Source organism: Grampus griseus (assembly GCF_964374135.1).
Source record: "Grampus griseus genome assembly, chromosome: 1".
NCBI classification, from domain to species: Eukaryota; Metazoa; Chordata; class Mammalia; order Artiodactyla; family Delphinidae; genus Grampus; species Grampus griseus.
Window position 1 is genome coordinate 79,501,721 of NC_139017.1, and position 18,782 is coordinate 79,520,502.

The following is an 18,782-nucleotide window of genomic DNA, read 5'->3' on the forward strand; positions in this document are numbered from 1 at the left end:
GCTAGTACAGTGAGTCACTTAGCTGGTAGTCAATTAAGATAGTACCTACTGTGCTATAAAATTGCCCTAAAAAGAGATTTTGCCATATTACTCTCCAATTAATAGCATTGAGAATGACTGTTTCTCCAAACCGTCATCAACTCTTGGTATTATCAAGCATTTTAATCTTTGGTTTGGATGGAAATATCTAATTTTTAATTTTATACATCTTTAATCATGAAGGAAGCTGAACAATTTTCAAATGTTTATTGGATATTTATATATGACTACTTTGTACAAAATATATTCTAGGATATATTGCTATTACATTTGTTACATGGGCAATTTAGAATCAGTTCATTTTTTTAAATTTCATTTACACAATCAGTATCTTAAGCACTTGCTGACTTTAACTAATATTAGCTCAATTGTCACCTGCTGTTCTTTGCTTTTTTTTTAGGAATTATTTGGAACTTGTTGCAAAATCCATTCAAGATTGGATCATAAAAGAAGAAACTGTATATCAGGAAGCTAAAATGGCTGAGGAAATCAGTAGGACCAAGAATGAGCTGGAAATAAAATCTTCTGCTGGTACCAAAATTTCTTCTACTAGCAAAATTTATTCTATTAAAAAATCTAAAAATAAGTAACCAGTTGAACTTATACATAAGTCCAAAGACATTCTATTTATTAATTTAATCAAGACAGTGAACATTTCAGGATTAAAAAGAGTTATCCACAAAATTTCTGAGACTCTTCACTTTCCCTAAAAAATAGAATAGCTGCATTCTAAATATGATGAAAATATTTGTTGTATATTGATTGATACTTGTCTTATATTGACCATACTTCCTGCCAGATCTGAAAGATTCAATCTATTCAGATCCAGTGTGATGCTGAGAAATGCCAAATGTCTTTATTTTGCTGGGATTGATAGGTTCACCTATCTAAGTTTTGTTGGCAATATGTGAGTTAGATTCAGAGTCAGTATGTCTCCGTAAGAATCATTATGGCTTCCAAAGTGAGATTAAAACAAGACCTTCCTTAGAAGAGTAAACAAAATAGTCCCAAGACTAACTGGGAGTTAGAATTTAAAAATGAAGGAAAAACGGATTACTGGGGGCCTGTGACATGGACTCTACAGGATGTTGGATCAATAGATATTTTCATTTTTGTTGTTGTCAATTTTCTTGGCTTTGATGCTGTCAGTCAGAGAGAAGAGGGTGAGAAAAAGAGGAAGGATACTTGATAAATAAGTGAAATGTTGAGGTAATTCATCTGGAAAGTAAAGATATTTCACTGGGTTCGTACAAAGGAAATGAGCTCTGTGTGAATAATACTCATTGTTTCTGATAACCAAGTTGAGAGTGATTTCCTATAAAGAAGCAAAACTATATAATTTCCAAAGTTTTTGCAACCACTATAAACTACCAAAGCCAATTTGCTTGGCTTGATTCTAAACTAAAACTTGGAAAACCAAGTCAAAGATGAAGCATTCACCTTTCACCAAAATGGTTACATAATCCATCCATCAACTCAGCCTTCCTCCTGATGGGGTGCAGCAGGACAGCACTAGGTAATTGGAATACTCGATGGGACTATCTAAAAAGACAGGTAGGGCTGCCCTCTCACAATCGTGTCCAGGCCATACTTTACTGTTAGTAGCAAAAATTGTGGGTTGACTGCCTTTTCTTTATTCTGCTTCTGAGCAGAACCAAAAGCTTAATAATTATCTGGGTGTCTATGGACCAAATTCAGAAAATGGTTTATTTGGAATTGGGATTGGAATACACCTGGTAGGTATTGCATTCAGTTTGAGGCCTCTCAAGTCAGGACAGATGTAAATCTTCACAACAGAATAACTATGATGGCAAGAGGAGGGCGTCAGTATAGAAAGAAAAGTTACATTTGTTCTGTGTGGTCTTAAGGGGTTAAATTAGGATTAATTAGGTTAAAACTCTAGTGAGAGAGAGTCCAGTTCACTAAAAGCTTCAAAATCTCAACACTTTGAGAATGGAATGTACTGCCTCCACAGATGGTGAGTTGTTCATCCCTAAAAGAGCTCAGTTCCACTTCAGATGTCTACTCTAGAGATGGCAAAAAAAGAATTCAGAGATGAGTGAATGGGGATCCCCTACAACCCAGACACTTGGTCCTTCGATGAAACCTTATTTTAGAGAGTTTTACTAAGAAGTTTAATTTTCTCTGATTATAGGTAACAAAGAAATGAGCAAAACAGAGATACCAGATCAAGAAAAAGAAAAAGAGAAGGAAAAGATTCCTTTTATTTTAGAAGGCTCTCTCAAGGTAATCCAAGGAAAGACAAATGACACTGACAAATCACAAGGTCAAAGTTATTTTGTGCTAGTTTGTGTGGTATAACAGGAAATGATCTTTCTGCTAAACTTGAAATGACAGTCTCTCCACCAAGCTATTTCCTCCATCAGATGATAAGCCTTTAGGAAACTATGCCAAAATCCAGGGCAGTGCTTTGTTCATAGTTGGTAAACTCTCTGCATCTGCTGCAGGAAGTTGTTTTTGTTTGCATTTTTATTGGAATTTTTAGTTACAAAAGTAATACATGCTTTTATAAGAAATCAAACTTAACCTGGCTGTCCTAAGACCCTAAAGTCAGAAATATTAATGATTTCGCATGTTCTATGCTTATACAAGCATGCATGCACAAATATAAGAGAGTATTCATGTTTGGTTTTGGTTTAGGTTTGGTATGTTTGTTTTTAACTCTGCTACAAGCTTTTTTCTCTTGGCAACACATCATGAATATCACTTCCGGACAGTATCTAGAGATCTAACTTATTTTCATAGCATTATATTAGTCTATGATTTGGATGTACCTTAATTTATTAAACAATTTCCTTAGTAATAAATACCACTTTTTTCTATTTATACAGAAATATTTAACTTTTATGTAGTCAAATCAATCATCTTCGGCCAAAATTTAAAAGACACAATGCCAGATTTTGTCAAGGATGTGAAGTAAAGTAAATTCTCATACACTGCTGATTGAAATATAAGTTGGTACTTCCACTTTGGAAAATTGGACATACATACTAAAGTTAAGCATATGATTTCTCTTTAACCAAATAGTTTCACTCCTAAGTATATACCTAATATACTTATGCATGCATGTGTTCACCAAGACACATGGACACAGTTTTCCTTGCAGCATTATTTTTAATTCTCCCAAACTGGAAACAATTCAAAGATTCATCAGTAGAATGCCTAGAATGGTTCATGTAATGAAATACTATGCAGCTCTGGAAATAAATGACATATAGCTACACACAGAAATACGGATGAATCTCACACACATGTTAAGCAAAAGAAGAGAAAGTTAAAAGACTATATACCTTATGTAGGATTTTGTTTACATAAGTTTTTAAATAGGCAAAGTTAAACTAATGTATTAAAAATTAGGATGATATTTGCCTTTGGGGCAGTACAAGTGGGTGGTAATTGAGGAGAAGCGTGAGGAGGGCTTCTGGGGAGCTGGAGGTCGTCTGTTTCTTGACCTGGTGGTAGTTTTACAGGAGCACTTACTTGGTGGTAGTTCATTCAGCTGTTCACTTAGGATTTGTGCTCTTTTTGTATGTACGTTACAGCTTGTCAAAAAAAGCATTTTAAAAATCTGTCATTTTTTTTTTATGGTTTTAGGGCTTCTGTGTTTTTGGTTCCATCAGGTTGATTCCACCTTGAGTTTGTATGTTAATTTTCCTTCACTCTCTTAGAATATTTTCTTAGATATCCTTTTTATATTCAGAGATCTAATCTATCTGAAATACATGTTTTGTAGCATAATGTAAGGGTCTTTTTCTCTGCCAAAAGGACTGTCATTTTACTAGTACTATTTAATTAAATGTAATATTAATCCCCACCCCTTAAACAAATTGGAATATTGATATGTCACATATTAGGTACCCATTTTTTAATCCATTTTTATAGATCCCTATAAAATGATAAGAGATGTCCTGAACTCTTCTGAACACTATAGTGTCTACTGAGTGTTTGTGTCCTTCAAAATTCACATGTTGAAAACCTAATCCCAATGTGATGGTATTTTAAACCATTTTTGAATGCTGTATTCTGTTTCAGTTAATTATTCTTATACAAGTACCATACTATTTTAATTCCAGTAGCTTTGTTGTAAGCTTATAGACTGTGTAGGCAGGAGCTGATTTTCCCACCTCCATCAGTATGTAATAACCCTCAAAAGAGCATTGGTTAAGACTGGTGAGCCTCCCTGGCTTCTTGGTATTAATGATAAAGATAATTACATGGCAAATCTTTAAGTTTATTATTATTTGCTGCTTAATCTTAGTAAATTTTTAAAGTATCTGTTGGTATTGAAACTAATATCTATTGGGGTTTTTTCCCCTTTATTTAGGAGATATATTGAATTATGGAGATTGATTTAACAATATGAATAACCTTTGTATTTCTAAAACAAACTTCTCCTCAGCATTTCCTAAAGTTTAGTCCTTATCCCACAAAACCACATATGCCGTAATTGCCTAGGTATCTCTGGGGGGAGGAGAGACTTAAAATATACATGTTTTCACTCCATTCTAACTGATCTTTGGGAATAGAACCTAGGAATTTTAATTTTTAGTTAAGTCCCTGGGTCCATCTTTATGTACATTATTGATGAAAAATTATAGCACCATTTTTTTCATGGAATGTTATTATTTTAATATTTTAATTAATATTTTAATATTTAATTATTTTAATAAATAACTTACTCTGTTCTGATAGTATTTTATCTAGAATTTTTGTGTCTATGATGAATGAAATGATAGACTTTTGTGTTGTTCTTAACAAGCATTACTATTAAGGTTACGTTGGCTTCTTTTTTGGGGGGGGAGGTGCTGCACCTCACGGTATGTGGAACTTCCCTGAACAGGGATCGAACCCACGCCTCCTGTAGTGGAAGCATGGGATCTTAACCACCAAACAACCAGGGAAGCACCATGTGTTGGCTCTTTTTTTTAATTTGAGTATAGTTGATGTACAATATTATATAAGTTACACGTGTTCAGTATAGTGATTCACAATTTTATAAAGACAGCAATGGCTATTACAAAGGCAGCACCTAATCAAAAGATTGTGAAGCCTGTGAAGGTTTCTGCACCCCGAGTTGGTGGAAAGCACTAAGTTGGCAGATGAGATTTTCAAATAAAGATATAACTATAACTAAAAAAAAAATCACTACATTTATAGTTGTTACAAAATATTGGCTATATTCCCTGTGTTGTGCAATAGATCCGTGTAGTTTATTTTATACCTAATACTTTGTACCTCTTAATCTCCTTCCCCTATATTGCCCCTCCCCCTCCCCACTGGTAACTACTAATCTGTTCTCTATATCTGTGAGTCTGTTTCTTTTTTTTATATTCACTAGTTTTTTTGTATTTTTTAGATTCTACATGTAAGTGATATCATACAGTATTTGTCTTTCTCTGACTTATTTCACGTAGCATAATACCCTCCAAGTCTATCCATGTTGCTGCAAATGGCAAAATTTAATTCTTTTTACGGCTGAGTAGTATTCTATTGTGTGTATATATATATATATATATATCACATCTACTTTAGCTGTTCATCTGTTGATGGACACTTAAGTTGCTTCCATATCTTGGCTATTGTAAATAATGCTGCTATGAAATTGGGGTGCATGTTGGCTTTTAAAATGAATTAAGGAAGCACAGCAAGGTTACTGTATGCAACATTAACATAGAAAAAGAAATCACTGGAGTTCCTATTCACCAGCAATAACTGATTAGAAAATGTAACATAAAACCAATATCATTCACAAGAGCAACAAAAACTATAAGGTGGCAAGAAAAATAAATTAATAAAAGATTTTTCTTTATGGAGAAAATTACAACATATTATTGAAGGACAATAAACACTTGAATAAGTGGGAAAATATACCATGGTCTGGATGAGAAGACTCAGTTTAGGATATGAAATATACTCATATACCTTTAAAAGTATATGCTCATACTTTCTTTTGTTTTGTTTGTTTATTTATTTATTTATTTATTTTTGGCTGCGTTGGGTCTTCGTTGCAACCTGCAGGCTTCTCTAGTTGCGGCGAGCAGGGGTTACTCTTCTTTGCGGTGTGCAGGCTTGTTGCAGAGCAGGGCTCTAGGCATGCAGGCTTTAGCAGTTGCGGCACATGGGCTCAGTAGTTGTGGCTCGCTGGCTCTAGAGCATAGGCTTAGTAGTTGTGGCGCACGGGCTTAGTTGCTCCACTGCACGTGGGATCTTCCCAGACCAGGAATCGAACCCGTGTCCCCTGCATTGGTAGGTGGATTCTTAACCACTGCGCCACCAGCAAAGTCCCGTGGGGCTTTTTTTTAATTGGTACGTTTTTCATATCTGTGCCAGGCTGACCTCTTCTAGATCCTGAGTCAGGTCAGCGGGTTTAGGTTTTGTTAGTTACATCGGTTCATTTTGTTTTCTGCTGTGTTCGGTGCACACACTTGACAGCCATCCACTTCTGCTCAGAGATAAAAGGGTATTCAGCTTTTCTGATATAATCCTGTTGAAGTCCATCAAGACCCATCTTCACTACAAGAGCAATTAAGGCTCCTTCCGTTGGTTTCCCCATTAGAGTGTTGTTTCTAATTACAGCATCATTGCACACACAGCCCGCCTCAACAATTTTGCTAACAGATGGGTTATAGAATCCATGAACAACATCACCATCAACAATCACTTCCCCAAATGGATTGTAGCCAACTCCAGTAACCTCAGCACACAGGCCATCTGAAGTAAATATGTGGGTAACAGTCATTTCATTCTTCATCAGGGTTCCAGTTTTATCTGAACAAATCATGTTACAGCAGCCCAGAGTTTCAACAATAGGTAGTTTTTTCACAATGGCCCTTTTCTTCACCATTCTCATAACACCAAGGGCTAGAGTCCCTGTGACCACAATGGGAAATAGAAATATATTCCTATCAAAATTTCAGCAGTTTTTTAATGAACCTTAGAAAGCTGATTCTAAAATTAATAAAGAAAAACAAAGGGATAGGAGCTTTCTTTCAGATAGTATTTTACTGACAAATTCTATCTCTTTATTTTTACCTTTCTGTGGCTTGATAATTTAAGTGTGTCTCTTGTAAACAGGAATTATAAACTAGATTTAAAAAAAATTATACTGATGATTTTTCTTTTAGCAGAAGACTTGAATCCATTTATACCTATTCTAATAAACTATATATTAAGATATATAGTTTATTTTCGATTTTCAATCTGTTTTCTATTTTCCTACCTTTTCTGTGATCCTTTTTTCTTGTTTTCTTTTGTATGTTTTTTTCCTTTTTTACTTGCAATCAATTTGATGATAGGGAACACTAATTTTAACTCTAAGTAAAATGTTATCGTCCCTCACCAGAAGAATTCTGGTTTTCATATTTGTAGACTGTATTCTGGGGAAAAATTGTACTCAGTGAGTTGTCAATAAAATATTTGCAGAAATTACTTTTCTTGCTTGTTACATAAATACCTACACAATATCCTTGATATTGTCTTTTGACCCAAAAAGCCTAAGTTATTTACTATCTGGCTCTTAATAGGAAAAGTTTATAATGTATACACTTTATTTCTATTCTTCTAGTGGTTGCTCTAGATTTTCAACTTGTATATATAATTTAATGAAGTCTCAGTAAAATATCTTTCTTCCAGAACAATACAAGGAATTATTAAAACGGCTTACTCTCTCCCAACCTGTGTTTAAGTTTTATCTTGATTTTTTTTGTTCCCACAAATTAGACATTATTATTGTCATTGCTTTATACAGTCAGTGCTATTGAGATTTAGCCCCATGCTTGCCATTTGTTTTGTTGAGCATTTCTTCTCACATCTTCTATTTTGTGAGTATTTCCTTTAGAACTTCCTTTAGTGAGGGTTTGTTGCTATTGAACAGGTCTGAAAAATGGTTTTACTTTACCTTATTTATTAAACATAGTTTTAATTTATAAAATTCTTGGTTGACTTTTTTGTATCCTGTTAGTACTCTCAAGATTTTGTTCCACATTTTTCTACCTGATGCTGTAGTTGTTAATATTGGGTTGGCCAAAATTTTGTTCAGGTTTTTCCATAAGATGTTATGGAACAGACTTTTTGGCCAACCCAATAAATTGATTGTCGATCTAACTTGTCATTCTTTTATAGACAGTTCATCTTTTCTCTCTAGCTGCTTTGAAAACATGCGGTGGTGTGCTGGTAAATGTTTAGCATTAGCTCTCTAGGAAAAAAAATTCTGTATAGATAAATAGATAGTTTATTCTAAATTTTACTGATATATGGTATGTATAGCACACAATTTACAAATAATAAAATAGGTAATACTCTTTATTGTAAATTCCATTTAGCCAGTGGATTCTCACAGAATTGCTTTCATTGATTTTTACTAAGCTCTTACATCTTTAGCCAGCCTATAGTTGCAATTGACAAACAAGGGTAGTGCCACAATGAATGCTGATTGATATTTTCATTTACATAAGCAAGTAAGACAAAAGTGAGCAACAGAGGGATATGTCTCACTTATTCACCAATGATATTAGCAACTTCTTTGCTGAATCAGGTAATAGTTTTTAAATACTCGAAGAATATTTCCTCAATTTTTTTTGTGCTAGTTACAGTGTAACAGCTCAAAACACAGCACACTGCATTATTAACATCTTCTCCATCATTTTTTAAAGTCTATGTAGTCAACGAGTAGTCAATAAATCCCTGATTTGTAGCGTTTGCTGATATCTGTAGTGTAAATACTCCCATCATGGCTGACTTCAAGCTACTGATAAGATGTCACTGTATGTGGAGTTGGAAACAATATGCAGTAGCACACTGTTATAATTCTACCATACAGATACAATTTACATAGATAACCCCAAGAGCATAGATCAGGGGTCCCCAACCCCCAGGCTGCTGACCACTACTGGTCCTCGGCCTGTTAGGAACTGGGCCGCTGTGAGAGCTGTGGGCGGGCGAGGAAGGGAAGCTTCATTTGCTGCTCCCTTTCACTCCCCATCGCTCACATTACTGCCTGAACCATCGCTCACATTACTGCCTGAACCATCACTCGCATTACCTCCTGAACCACCCCCCACCCAGCCCTGTCCGTGGAAAAATTGTCTTCCACAAAACCGGTCCCTGGTGCCAAAAAGGTTGGGGACCGCTGGCATAAATCATAGTTAAATGTAACAAAGTAGTTAGGAAAGTGGTACGTTTTGAGTGTTTATTGCCTTTGTTTTTAATGGTATTTTATTGTGCATTTGTATCATTTGATTTTAATAATGGATGTGGTTAAAACTGACTTGCAAAATTCCTGAAAGTTTAACAATAAACTCTTCCAAGTCAATATGACCCAGGTCCAGCACATCACTATCATTTCCTGGGTTTGATTCACTGGTTTGTGTCTTTCATCAGCTCTGGAAATGTCTCATCCATTATCTGTTCAAATACTGCCTTTTCAAAACTCCTATTCCATTTCCAATAGGGCTTTCAAACTCACTGATTTTTGATACTCTCTTGTTTTTACTGATACTTTTGATGCCTCCTTTTCTTTCTTTAAGCATATTAAAATACTTATTTTATATTCTCTGATAATTCCAATATCTGCAGTCTTTGCAAATTAATTTCAGAGTTTGTTTCTTCTTCAGGTTTTTGATTTTGACTTAGTTCCTCAGATTTTGTGATTTTCCTTTGTGAACTCACATTTTGCCCACAATCTTTTCAGAATACTTTTAAGGTGATGTACATTTTGGCCACAAATCTATGTGAGGACAGGCTTGTGGTTAAGCGTTCTCAGGGCCAATTTCCTCCTGCCCTCTCTGCTCCTACTTTAACTCAGGGCCAGGGAAGCTGACTAGCTTTCATGATTTTACTCTATGGGGCAAGATTTTTTTCTAGTTCACTCAGTGAAGGTGTCATTTTAAAAAAATACCCATGCTATTCACAGGTCTCTGATCTCCTGGGTTCTGGCTCTAGTCCCTATAACTCCCAAAACCCAAGTTCTTGGCTTCCAGGGATGGGCAGATAACCCTGGGAAACTGCTGTTTTCAGTGCTTCCTTCCCTCATTGAATTAGTGCTTTCTCATATTTTTTACTTTGCTGCCAACATTGCTATGCATTACAATGCATTGCATTACATTGCTATGCATTACAATGATGATTTGATATTTTAGCCATCATTTCTGAAATATTTTATGCCAGGAATGTTTCTTTGTACATCTTGTCTACCATACTGCTGATTAACCATGTTTAGAACCTAAATTGGGGATTGGATTCTTGTGGAAAAGTATAAGAGCCAGGGAGACCAGCTAAGAGGCTGATGCAGTAGTTCAGGTTAAAGATTAAAAGACCTGAAGTAAAGAAAATTTCAACAGAGGGTGAGAGAAAAAGCTGAAGTGAAGAGAGATCTCTGCAGAGGATTGGCAGGGTTTAGCATACAGAAGTTGGGTGAGAGAAAGAGAATCAAGGATGACACCACAATTTCTAGCTCAGTATTTTGATCCATCAGAGATACAGCTTATAAAAATCATGTTAAATATTCTCCAGAGTGAACCTGAATAGGATCAGATTTGTTTCAAAATCCTATTAATTTTTTAAAAATGTGTTTACAGGCATGGAAAGAACAAGATAGGTTAGCTGAAGAGGAACGCTTAAAGGAAGAAAGAAAAGCAGAAAAGAAGAGTAAGGACTCTGGTAAAAAGAAAGGCAAGGAAAAACTAGAGAAAGAAGATAGTAGGAATTTCAAGAGAGAAAATTTTTTAAAGGAGAAATTGGAAGAAGAGCAAATAAAGATCCTGGAAATAACAGAGGAGCCCCTCCAGGAACCAGAACCTGAGATCGTTTACTCGGTAAAATCAATTTTCTAAAAAGCTCCTTTGGGTCATTCCTAATTGTTTGGGGAAGAACACAGCTTCTGTGGAAACATAAGGTTTTCAGTCTTCACTGCCACCACAGAGGCCTTGGGGTTTCTTCTAGTATAGAAGATCTCAGACCTGCAGTCCATCCTGTGATACCTAGGACCTTCTTTGCAGCTGGTCATCAAGACAGGAACACCCTTAGGCCAGTTTTTCTTGAGTGCCATGAAGCTAGGTTTCTAGGGGTGGTAAAGATGGAAATTTGACACAAAAGCATTCACTTAGGTGTATGTAAATAAGCAACTGTGATAGGTCAGCATTGTATCAAACCAAACTTGGGTCCACTTGCCTGCACACAGTAACGCCAGTCTACTGACACCGGGTTGTGGTGAAGGAAAGTGCAACGTTTATCGCAGGGCACCAAGCAAGGAGTCCTGGGCAGCTAGTGCTCAAAGCAACCAACTTCCCAATGCGTTTCAGGAAAGCATTTTTAAAGGCCAGGTGAGGGAGGGAAGTCGCAGGGTATGTGACCATCTCCTGAAGACTTCTCTGATTGGTTGATGGTGAGGTAACAGGGCAGTGTCACAGGGGTTAACATTATCAATCCTTAGGCACCAGTAGGTCTGGGGGCTAAGGTGCTCATGGTCATCAAGTACAATAGTTCATTTCTTCCATTTGGTGCTGGTTTTAGTATCTGTAAGGCAACTCAGGAAATGTGCCTCAAATACTATTATCTAGGTACTTCAGAGGAGCTAAAGCAGAGGATATGGGGGAGGAGTCTGTCCCAGGAAGGCCCATAGAGTCCTGCTCAGTTACAATAGTGGACAAAGAGGTTGGCTTTTTCTGTCTCAGATGATGGGACTTGCTGAGTACATTGGGTTATCTCTCTGTATGCACCCACGTTACTTGCCTGTATGCTTTTGTGAAACCTTCCCTTTGCCAATCTCTCCCTCAAGCTGTTTTATGAGAAAAACCTAATCAGAAAAAAAAAAAGATGGGAAAAAAAGTAACAGCCCTTGTCCTTTCTAGTTACTACTCTGAGCCAGTTGTTCTCAAGCTTTAGCCTGCATCAGTATCACTTGGAGCTCTATTAGCGACACTTAGTAAAAAAAAAAAAAAGTCTTTAACACTTGACCTTCTAAAATGTAAAGTACCAATACTCCTCAGTATATTAGCTCTCTTTAAACAGGAAATTAACAGCCAATGAAGGAGAAATTAATAACTTTTCGCACTGCCTTGGCAATAGTCCAGTGATTTGAATTGCACTGGGTTATGAGGATGCTCCAGTGAACAGAGTTTAAAATCATGTACCTTCTTTAATTCTACCTGTCATTATAACACTACAGGAGGTGCCAAAGATAAGATGGACACTGGCCTCTGAGTCTACAAAGTGACAAATCATTTAGCAGAAATTAGGCTTATGGCAGCTTTAACTGGCTCACATGGATGACCTAATTTTTGTCAATTGCCATTCCACACTCAAAGCATGATGTTTTCTTTTCTAGTTTCGTGGATACAACATGGGAGAAGTACCAGTCCAAATCTCAGGAACAAATTATTACCTGTATCCTTCCGATGGAGGGCAGATTGAAGTAGAAAAGACAACATTTGAAAAAGGTACATTTTGAAAGCAGCTGGTTAATGGTTTGGAAGATATTAACCCATTTCAGATAATCCTGGGGACTTGTACTCCTGAGTATGATACGTGAGAGTAGTAATGTGCCCCCAGTGATGCATTTATGCACAACCTTCCCCACTTTCAGACTTCACACTCTTCTGTTGTAATAGCCTCTGCAAGGCACAGGCCAGCCGTGAGGTTACCTGGGCACACTAAGACAAACATTCCAGTTGTTAAAATATGAAAATATTTCCATAGGATTGGAAAATAGTATAATAGTAACTGCAGTAAGCAAATCGTTACTTAATAATGTTAATTACAACACATAGTGTTATCTCAGAAACTAAGCACATACTGTGAATTTAGAGCAAATTCCTGATTTGGTTTCTGGAGCACAGAGTTTGGGGGCCTGCTGCCAATATCCAGTTATTTTTGCTATAAAGAAATTGCCTCTGGATTCAGAAGTCATTAAGTAGGAGGGAGGTCTTGGAGATGAGCTGAGGAGGACCTAGTCTGGAAAAAGGAAATGTTTCATTCTCCCCAAGGGAAGAGCAGATCTGGGCTCTAGGGAACTTACTGGGGACATCTTGTAGAGCTTCTCTTTTCACTTTGCTTTAAAGATTTCTTAGGATGGGTTTGAGGACCTGGGTTTTATTTGACAGCTTATTGTCTAGTAGGGAGCTGTGGTCTCTGAGAGCTGGGAAAAGTCAGTGGGGAGGGAGTGTAAGCAAGATCCTGTTTAATGTCCACAAGATTAGGCAACCCAACAAGGGACACCAGGGCTCCTCCCATCCACACTCTGCCTGCGACACCAGCCCGCCCCTTCTCACTCCCTACCCTTCCTCCAGCCCTCTCTTAATTTTCCTTCCTTCCTTCCTCCCTTTCTCCCTTCCTCCCTTCTTCCCTTCCTCCCTCCCTTCCTTCCTTCCTATCATCAAATGACCATCAATTTAATGAGGAAATCATTACAAGAGTGAGAACGCTATTCCCTATGTGGAATCATGGCTCAAACATCATTAGATAGTAACTGCCACATCAAACAAAAGATCCTACCAATGATTTTTAAACTAAAAAGGCCTACAAATTATTCAAATTATTTAAAGAATGGTTTGTGGTACAACTTATATCAAATGCCAGACTGTTTTATTATATAAAGTTTGTTTATTTAAAACATGAAAGGGGGGACTTCCCTGGCGGTCCAGTGGTGAGGACTCCGGCTTCCACTGCAGGGGGCGGGCTTTGATCCCTGGTCGGGAACTGAGATCCCGCAGGCCACTTGGTGCAGCCAAAAAAAATAAATAAAAATAAAGACATTTAAAACATGAAAGGGATTTTTATTAATAGATAGGTGTGCATATTTATTTATATTACAATATTTTTTAGCGTTTAATATTTTGAATATCAACCCTGGGTGTAGGGTACAAATAGTAGTAACTAAAAATGGAACTCAGAATCACAGAACTGAGAAAAGCACTGGACTCAAGTTTTAAAATGCTATGTTCCATTTTCAGTAACCGTTCTTTACTCTTATCAATATTTGCATATGCATGTAATATATATGTTTCAGATGGTTCATAGTAAGTACATTTTTATCTTAATTCTATCAACTTTGAGATATGATCATTCAATGAAAGTTGAAAAGGAAAGGCTGGGTTAAAAAAAAAAAGAAAAAAGCTGGAAGAGGAGACAAAGAATGAGTCAGAACACTAGCAGAAAATGTTTTGTTTGGGAAATTCTTATATGTTCCTACTAACAATAATAACTACTGTAACTAACATTTATGCAATTCTTTATCAATTACAAAATCCTTTCACGTTAACCATCATGTGTGATTGATCATAAAGTTGAGTATAGGTATACCTTAGCCAATTTACTCTCCCTTCTGTAATTGGATTTTAGGTATGAGCAGAAAGTCTGCAAACATCTCCCTGATCCACCTGCTGTTCCTTCCTGGAATTCCACCAACACTTTTTTCTTTTAGGTATCTTTTTATAAAAGTAGTGACATCCCTAGGTATTTCTAGTCCCTGACTTAAATGCTATGCTGCATTATTTAGAGGTCTTATCACAGAGCTTAATTGGGGCATCACAATCAGCCCATTTTCTATCCCATGATTCTTCTCCAGGCCCAACTTTTATCAAAGTGAAAGTGAAAAAGGACAAGCACAATTTTTTAATTCATTTAAGAGACCCTAAGAAAATTTTGAAAAAGGAGAAAAAAGAGGATTATCCTTCAGAAGATGAGGAAGGAGAAGGAGAAGGAGAGCAACATTTTGAAAAAGGTAAGCAGCTGCATCTTTGTGGCAGTGGGTATCAGTACTTCCACCATAGGTCAAACCTATCCACCTAACAGAAACACATGCATCCCTGGCAGGTAGCATGTGTAATTTTTACAGATGATAACTGAAGTGTTTTGCCATCTTGTTTATATACACTTTCCCTAATGTAAAGGGGATATACATCATATACATAGCCCATCTATAGTGGGCTGCTTACTTGGTTTTGCCTCTTCTGGGAACCCAGCTCTTGATTCCAGCTGACATGCAGAGTCTACCTCGCCTGGCTACCTTTTTGTAGCAACATTGAGTTTGCAATGTCCTTTCTGTTCTGAATTTTGTTTAATGCACTGTACCAAGTGCAATCTCTAGGACTCAGGTCCTTATTAATTGATTCCTACTGAAGGTTTGGCTTCTCTGCGATACTGACTGTGAATGATAGGGTTTCTATCTATGATCTATCACTTGGATCTCCATGTAGTATCAATTTTCTTAAACTGCAAGAACAAGAAAAAATCCTAAATTTGGCCATGAGCATCTCGACCTGCTTGTAGATGAGAGTTCCAAGTGGATGTCCATTGATCATACACCATGAAACTTCTTGATAACACCATTTAACATGTCCCGGCAACACCAGCTGGAAAAATTAATTGCTTCTTGCCCAGTGTAGGTTATACCTGCAAATGGAGATGAGTTAATTAATAAAATGCTTTTGGACTCAAGTTAGTAATAAGTAATAAGATCAATGACTAAATCTAGCTAATAAATTTAGTTATAGTCACAGTGTTTTATAAATTCAAGGTAAGAATACAATGTTTGACAAGTTTGAATGTACCCAAGAACTTAAAAACAGAAATTTAAAAATTACTCTTCTTTGTTTTATCTGATATAAAAATATATGGTTTAGTATAAAAATTAGGAAATATAGGAATACTTTAAAAAGATGACAGTTGCTCATAATTCTACCATCCCAGCAGTAACCACTATTCACAGTGTATGTCTTTCACTTTATCATGATGAGAAGTTTCCTATTCATTAAATATTTTAAAAAATCATATTATAATAACTGTATGGTGCATAATCTATAAAAATATCAAACCACTATGCTGTGTACCTGAAACTAATGTAAGTCAATTATACTTTGATTAAAAAATATATATCTAAAGATTTAAAAAAAAAGACTTTTTAATGATTTCATAATAATTCATTGGTATATGTACATATCATAATTTACTTAATCATATCCATGCTTTTACATATTTGGGTGATTTCTACTTCACACTGAGTTTTGCTTACATTTCTTTTTGATAAAACAAAAATGTTCTTGATTTGATTTTATCTTTTAGAAGAATCAAATGCAGAGAATAAAGCTGTCAGCAAGTTTGGATCTTTTTCTGCCACCTTGGAAAATGGAATCTGCCTCTCAATAAGTTACTATGGATCGAGTGGAATGGCGCCAGGTGAATTAAACACAACAGAAAGGATAAGTGTCCCGTGACCAAGGGCAGCTGCCCATCCTCCATCAGCTTACTTGTTGATAAACATGTTCTGATTTAATGCCCCTCATTTCCTGAGCAGTGGGAATATATGTGTGTGTACATACATATGTGTGTGTACATATGTATGTATATATATAATCTTGCATACGTAGAAAATAACAATAGTTTGACATTTTAAACAGCACTTTTCATACATATAATCTCACATATAACCACATGTACATACATATAAGTTATCTTTGTTAACTAACCCATGAAAATAAGTCTGTTAGTTGGTACCAAAAAAAAACATGATTTGCCAAAGAATCCTCTTGGTTTTCTACAGAATAATATTTCTATGAATCCTGTGTTTATGGAACTCCTCAATGTGCTTCAGAACATTAATCTTAAAGGAGCCATTCATTGGACATCTTGAAGGATTTATTTACCCTACTCTTAATAAACAAATTCTCCAACTGGAAGCTATTTCCTTACAAACCACAAAATGACCTGTCACTTTACCAAGAACCAGTTAGGAAATCTTGTGGGTTCTCATGCATTTTACAGGGATCTAACCACAAGAGATTAAAAAAAAAAGCTTTATAAAATCAAAAGGTAATCCCTATGTTGTGTGACCTTAAACTACATGTGAATTGTGGTGATCCAATTATCTGCCGTACTATGTAGTTTCATTTCTCTAGAGACAATATTCCCATGGATCATTAATCCATGTTTCTTACCTTGTGCCAAGTATTGTAGTACTTTAGTGGGTTAGAGAGCCCATTAAATTTGTTAGTATTTTTGCTTTATTTGGGGGTTTGACTTTTAATTTTGTAGTTGATTCATTTTTAATCCAACACTTGGAAAAGTCATTTGTTGCCTAACAGATTATGTATTAAAATCCACAATCACACACAGTCACTAACAAACCATACTCCAACTGAACAAGGTTATCATTATTTTACATTAAGATATTTACACTCTATATCAACTATGTTGCTGCTATTTTCTAAGTGATTTACTTATTCTTGATCTAATCCTTAAATTAATATGTAATCTTTCCATTTAATACAGATGTTCCTAATTTCAGTTTATAGGTACTGCGTTTGAAAATGTTTATAGTGTAGATAATAAGTAATGTTTTACTTCCTGTATATTAGAAAAGTTGAAGGCATGAGTCTTTGTAAAAAATATATTATAAATTCCTTAAGGATGCATATAATACTAATATTTAAGAACGTTTATCTGCTAGTGGCTAAACAAATTTCCAATCCAGTTCCCCCCCCCTTAATTCAATATATACAGCTCTCTAGAGCTTATTGATCTTGCTTAACTGAAACTTATGCCCGTTGATTATGATATTACTTTATGCTTCCAATTTCCTTCTCTCCGCAGCCCCTGACAACCACCATTCTACTCTTTGATTCTATGAATTCAACTATTTTAGATACCTCACATAAGTGGAATCATGCAGTGTTTGTCTTTCTATGACTGGCTTATTTCACTTAGCATAATGTGCTCAAGGATCATCCACATTGTTACACATTACAGAATTTCTTTCTTAAGACTGAACAGCATTCCACTGAATGTATACAGCACATTTTATTTATCCAGTTATCTGTCAGTGGACATTTAGGTTATCTCCAGCTCTTGGCTACCCTAGTCTTTTTTGTGCCTTTCAGTTCCTTGATGAACTGTGCTCTGTCTTATCTCTGACCAATTGCCCATGTTGTGCCCCTTGCTCAGAATTCTTTCTCTTGCTACGTACATCACCACTTTCAACAATGAACTTCCTCCTATACTTCAGGACTCAGATTACAGGTTACTTGCTCTGAGGAATGCTTCACCCATGTGAACTGGGTCTTTGGAGTTGAGTGGAAATTGCTTAGGCAAAGAATCAAAGGAAGGGAATTCTATACCAGGAATAGCATGTGCAAAAGCTCAGTAGTGTAAAAGCATGACACGTTTGTGGAAAAGCAAACTGCGCAGTACAGTCAGTCCTCTGTATCCCATATCCGTGGGTTCTGAATTCGCAGATTCGACCAACCTTGAATTGAAAATATTATTTTTAAAAAAATTCCAGAAAGTTGCAAAAAGCAAAACTTTGCCCCCAAATTTGCCCCATGCCGATCACTATGCTGAAGCCACGTGAATGAAGTGATGTATAGGCACACCCTACTGTGGCCACCTACCACGTCACAGACCTGCACTCTCTCCAGTGCTCATTGTCTGAGCATTGCTGGTCTGGTGTTCCGTTCGTTTGCTACTTGTATTGTGTGTTCATGCTTGGTTTCTGTGAAAAATGGCTCCCAAAAAGCAGTTAAGTGGTCAAAACAATTCCTCAAATGCCAAGAGAGAGCAGAAAGTGCTGTCTCTCGACAAGAAAATACAGATCTTTGATCTTCTGAAAAGTGGCGTGTGGCTTGCCAAAGTGGGATGTAAGGTCACTAAGAACAAATGGAACATTCTCACAGTAAAGCAGAAAGAAGCCGAAGTTCATGGAAGGGTTAGCGCTGCCCCTACAATGGCAGAAA

At 36.3% G+C, this 18,782-nt stretch overlaps 1 protein-coding gene across 1 annotated transcript in view; it reads left to right on the forward strand.

Moving 5' to 3' along the window:
* SPAG17 (sperm associated antigen 17) overlaps positions 1-18,782 on the forward strand; it is a gene marked incomplete at its 5' end in the record, with an annotated part of 228,920 nt that overhangs the window by 115,898 nt on the left and 94,240 nt on the right. The window contains 6 exons of the mRNA XM_082671490.1: positions 440-621; positions 2,195-2,286; positions 10,635-10,871; positions 12,383-12,494; positions 14,621-14,776; positions 16,117-16,230. Of these exons, the coding sequence (XP_082527616.1) occupies positions 440-621; positions 2,195-2,286; positions 10,635-10,871; positions 12,383-12,494; positions 14,621-14,776; positions 16,117-16,230 (893 nt within the window). The remainder of the gene's footprint in view (positions 1-439; positions 622-2,194; positions 2,287-10,634; positions 10,872-12,382; positions 12,495-14,620; positions 14,777-16,116; positions 16,231-18,782) is intronic.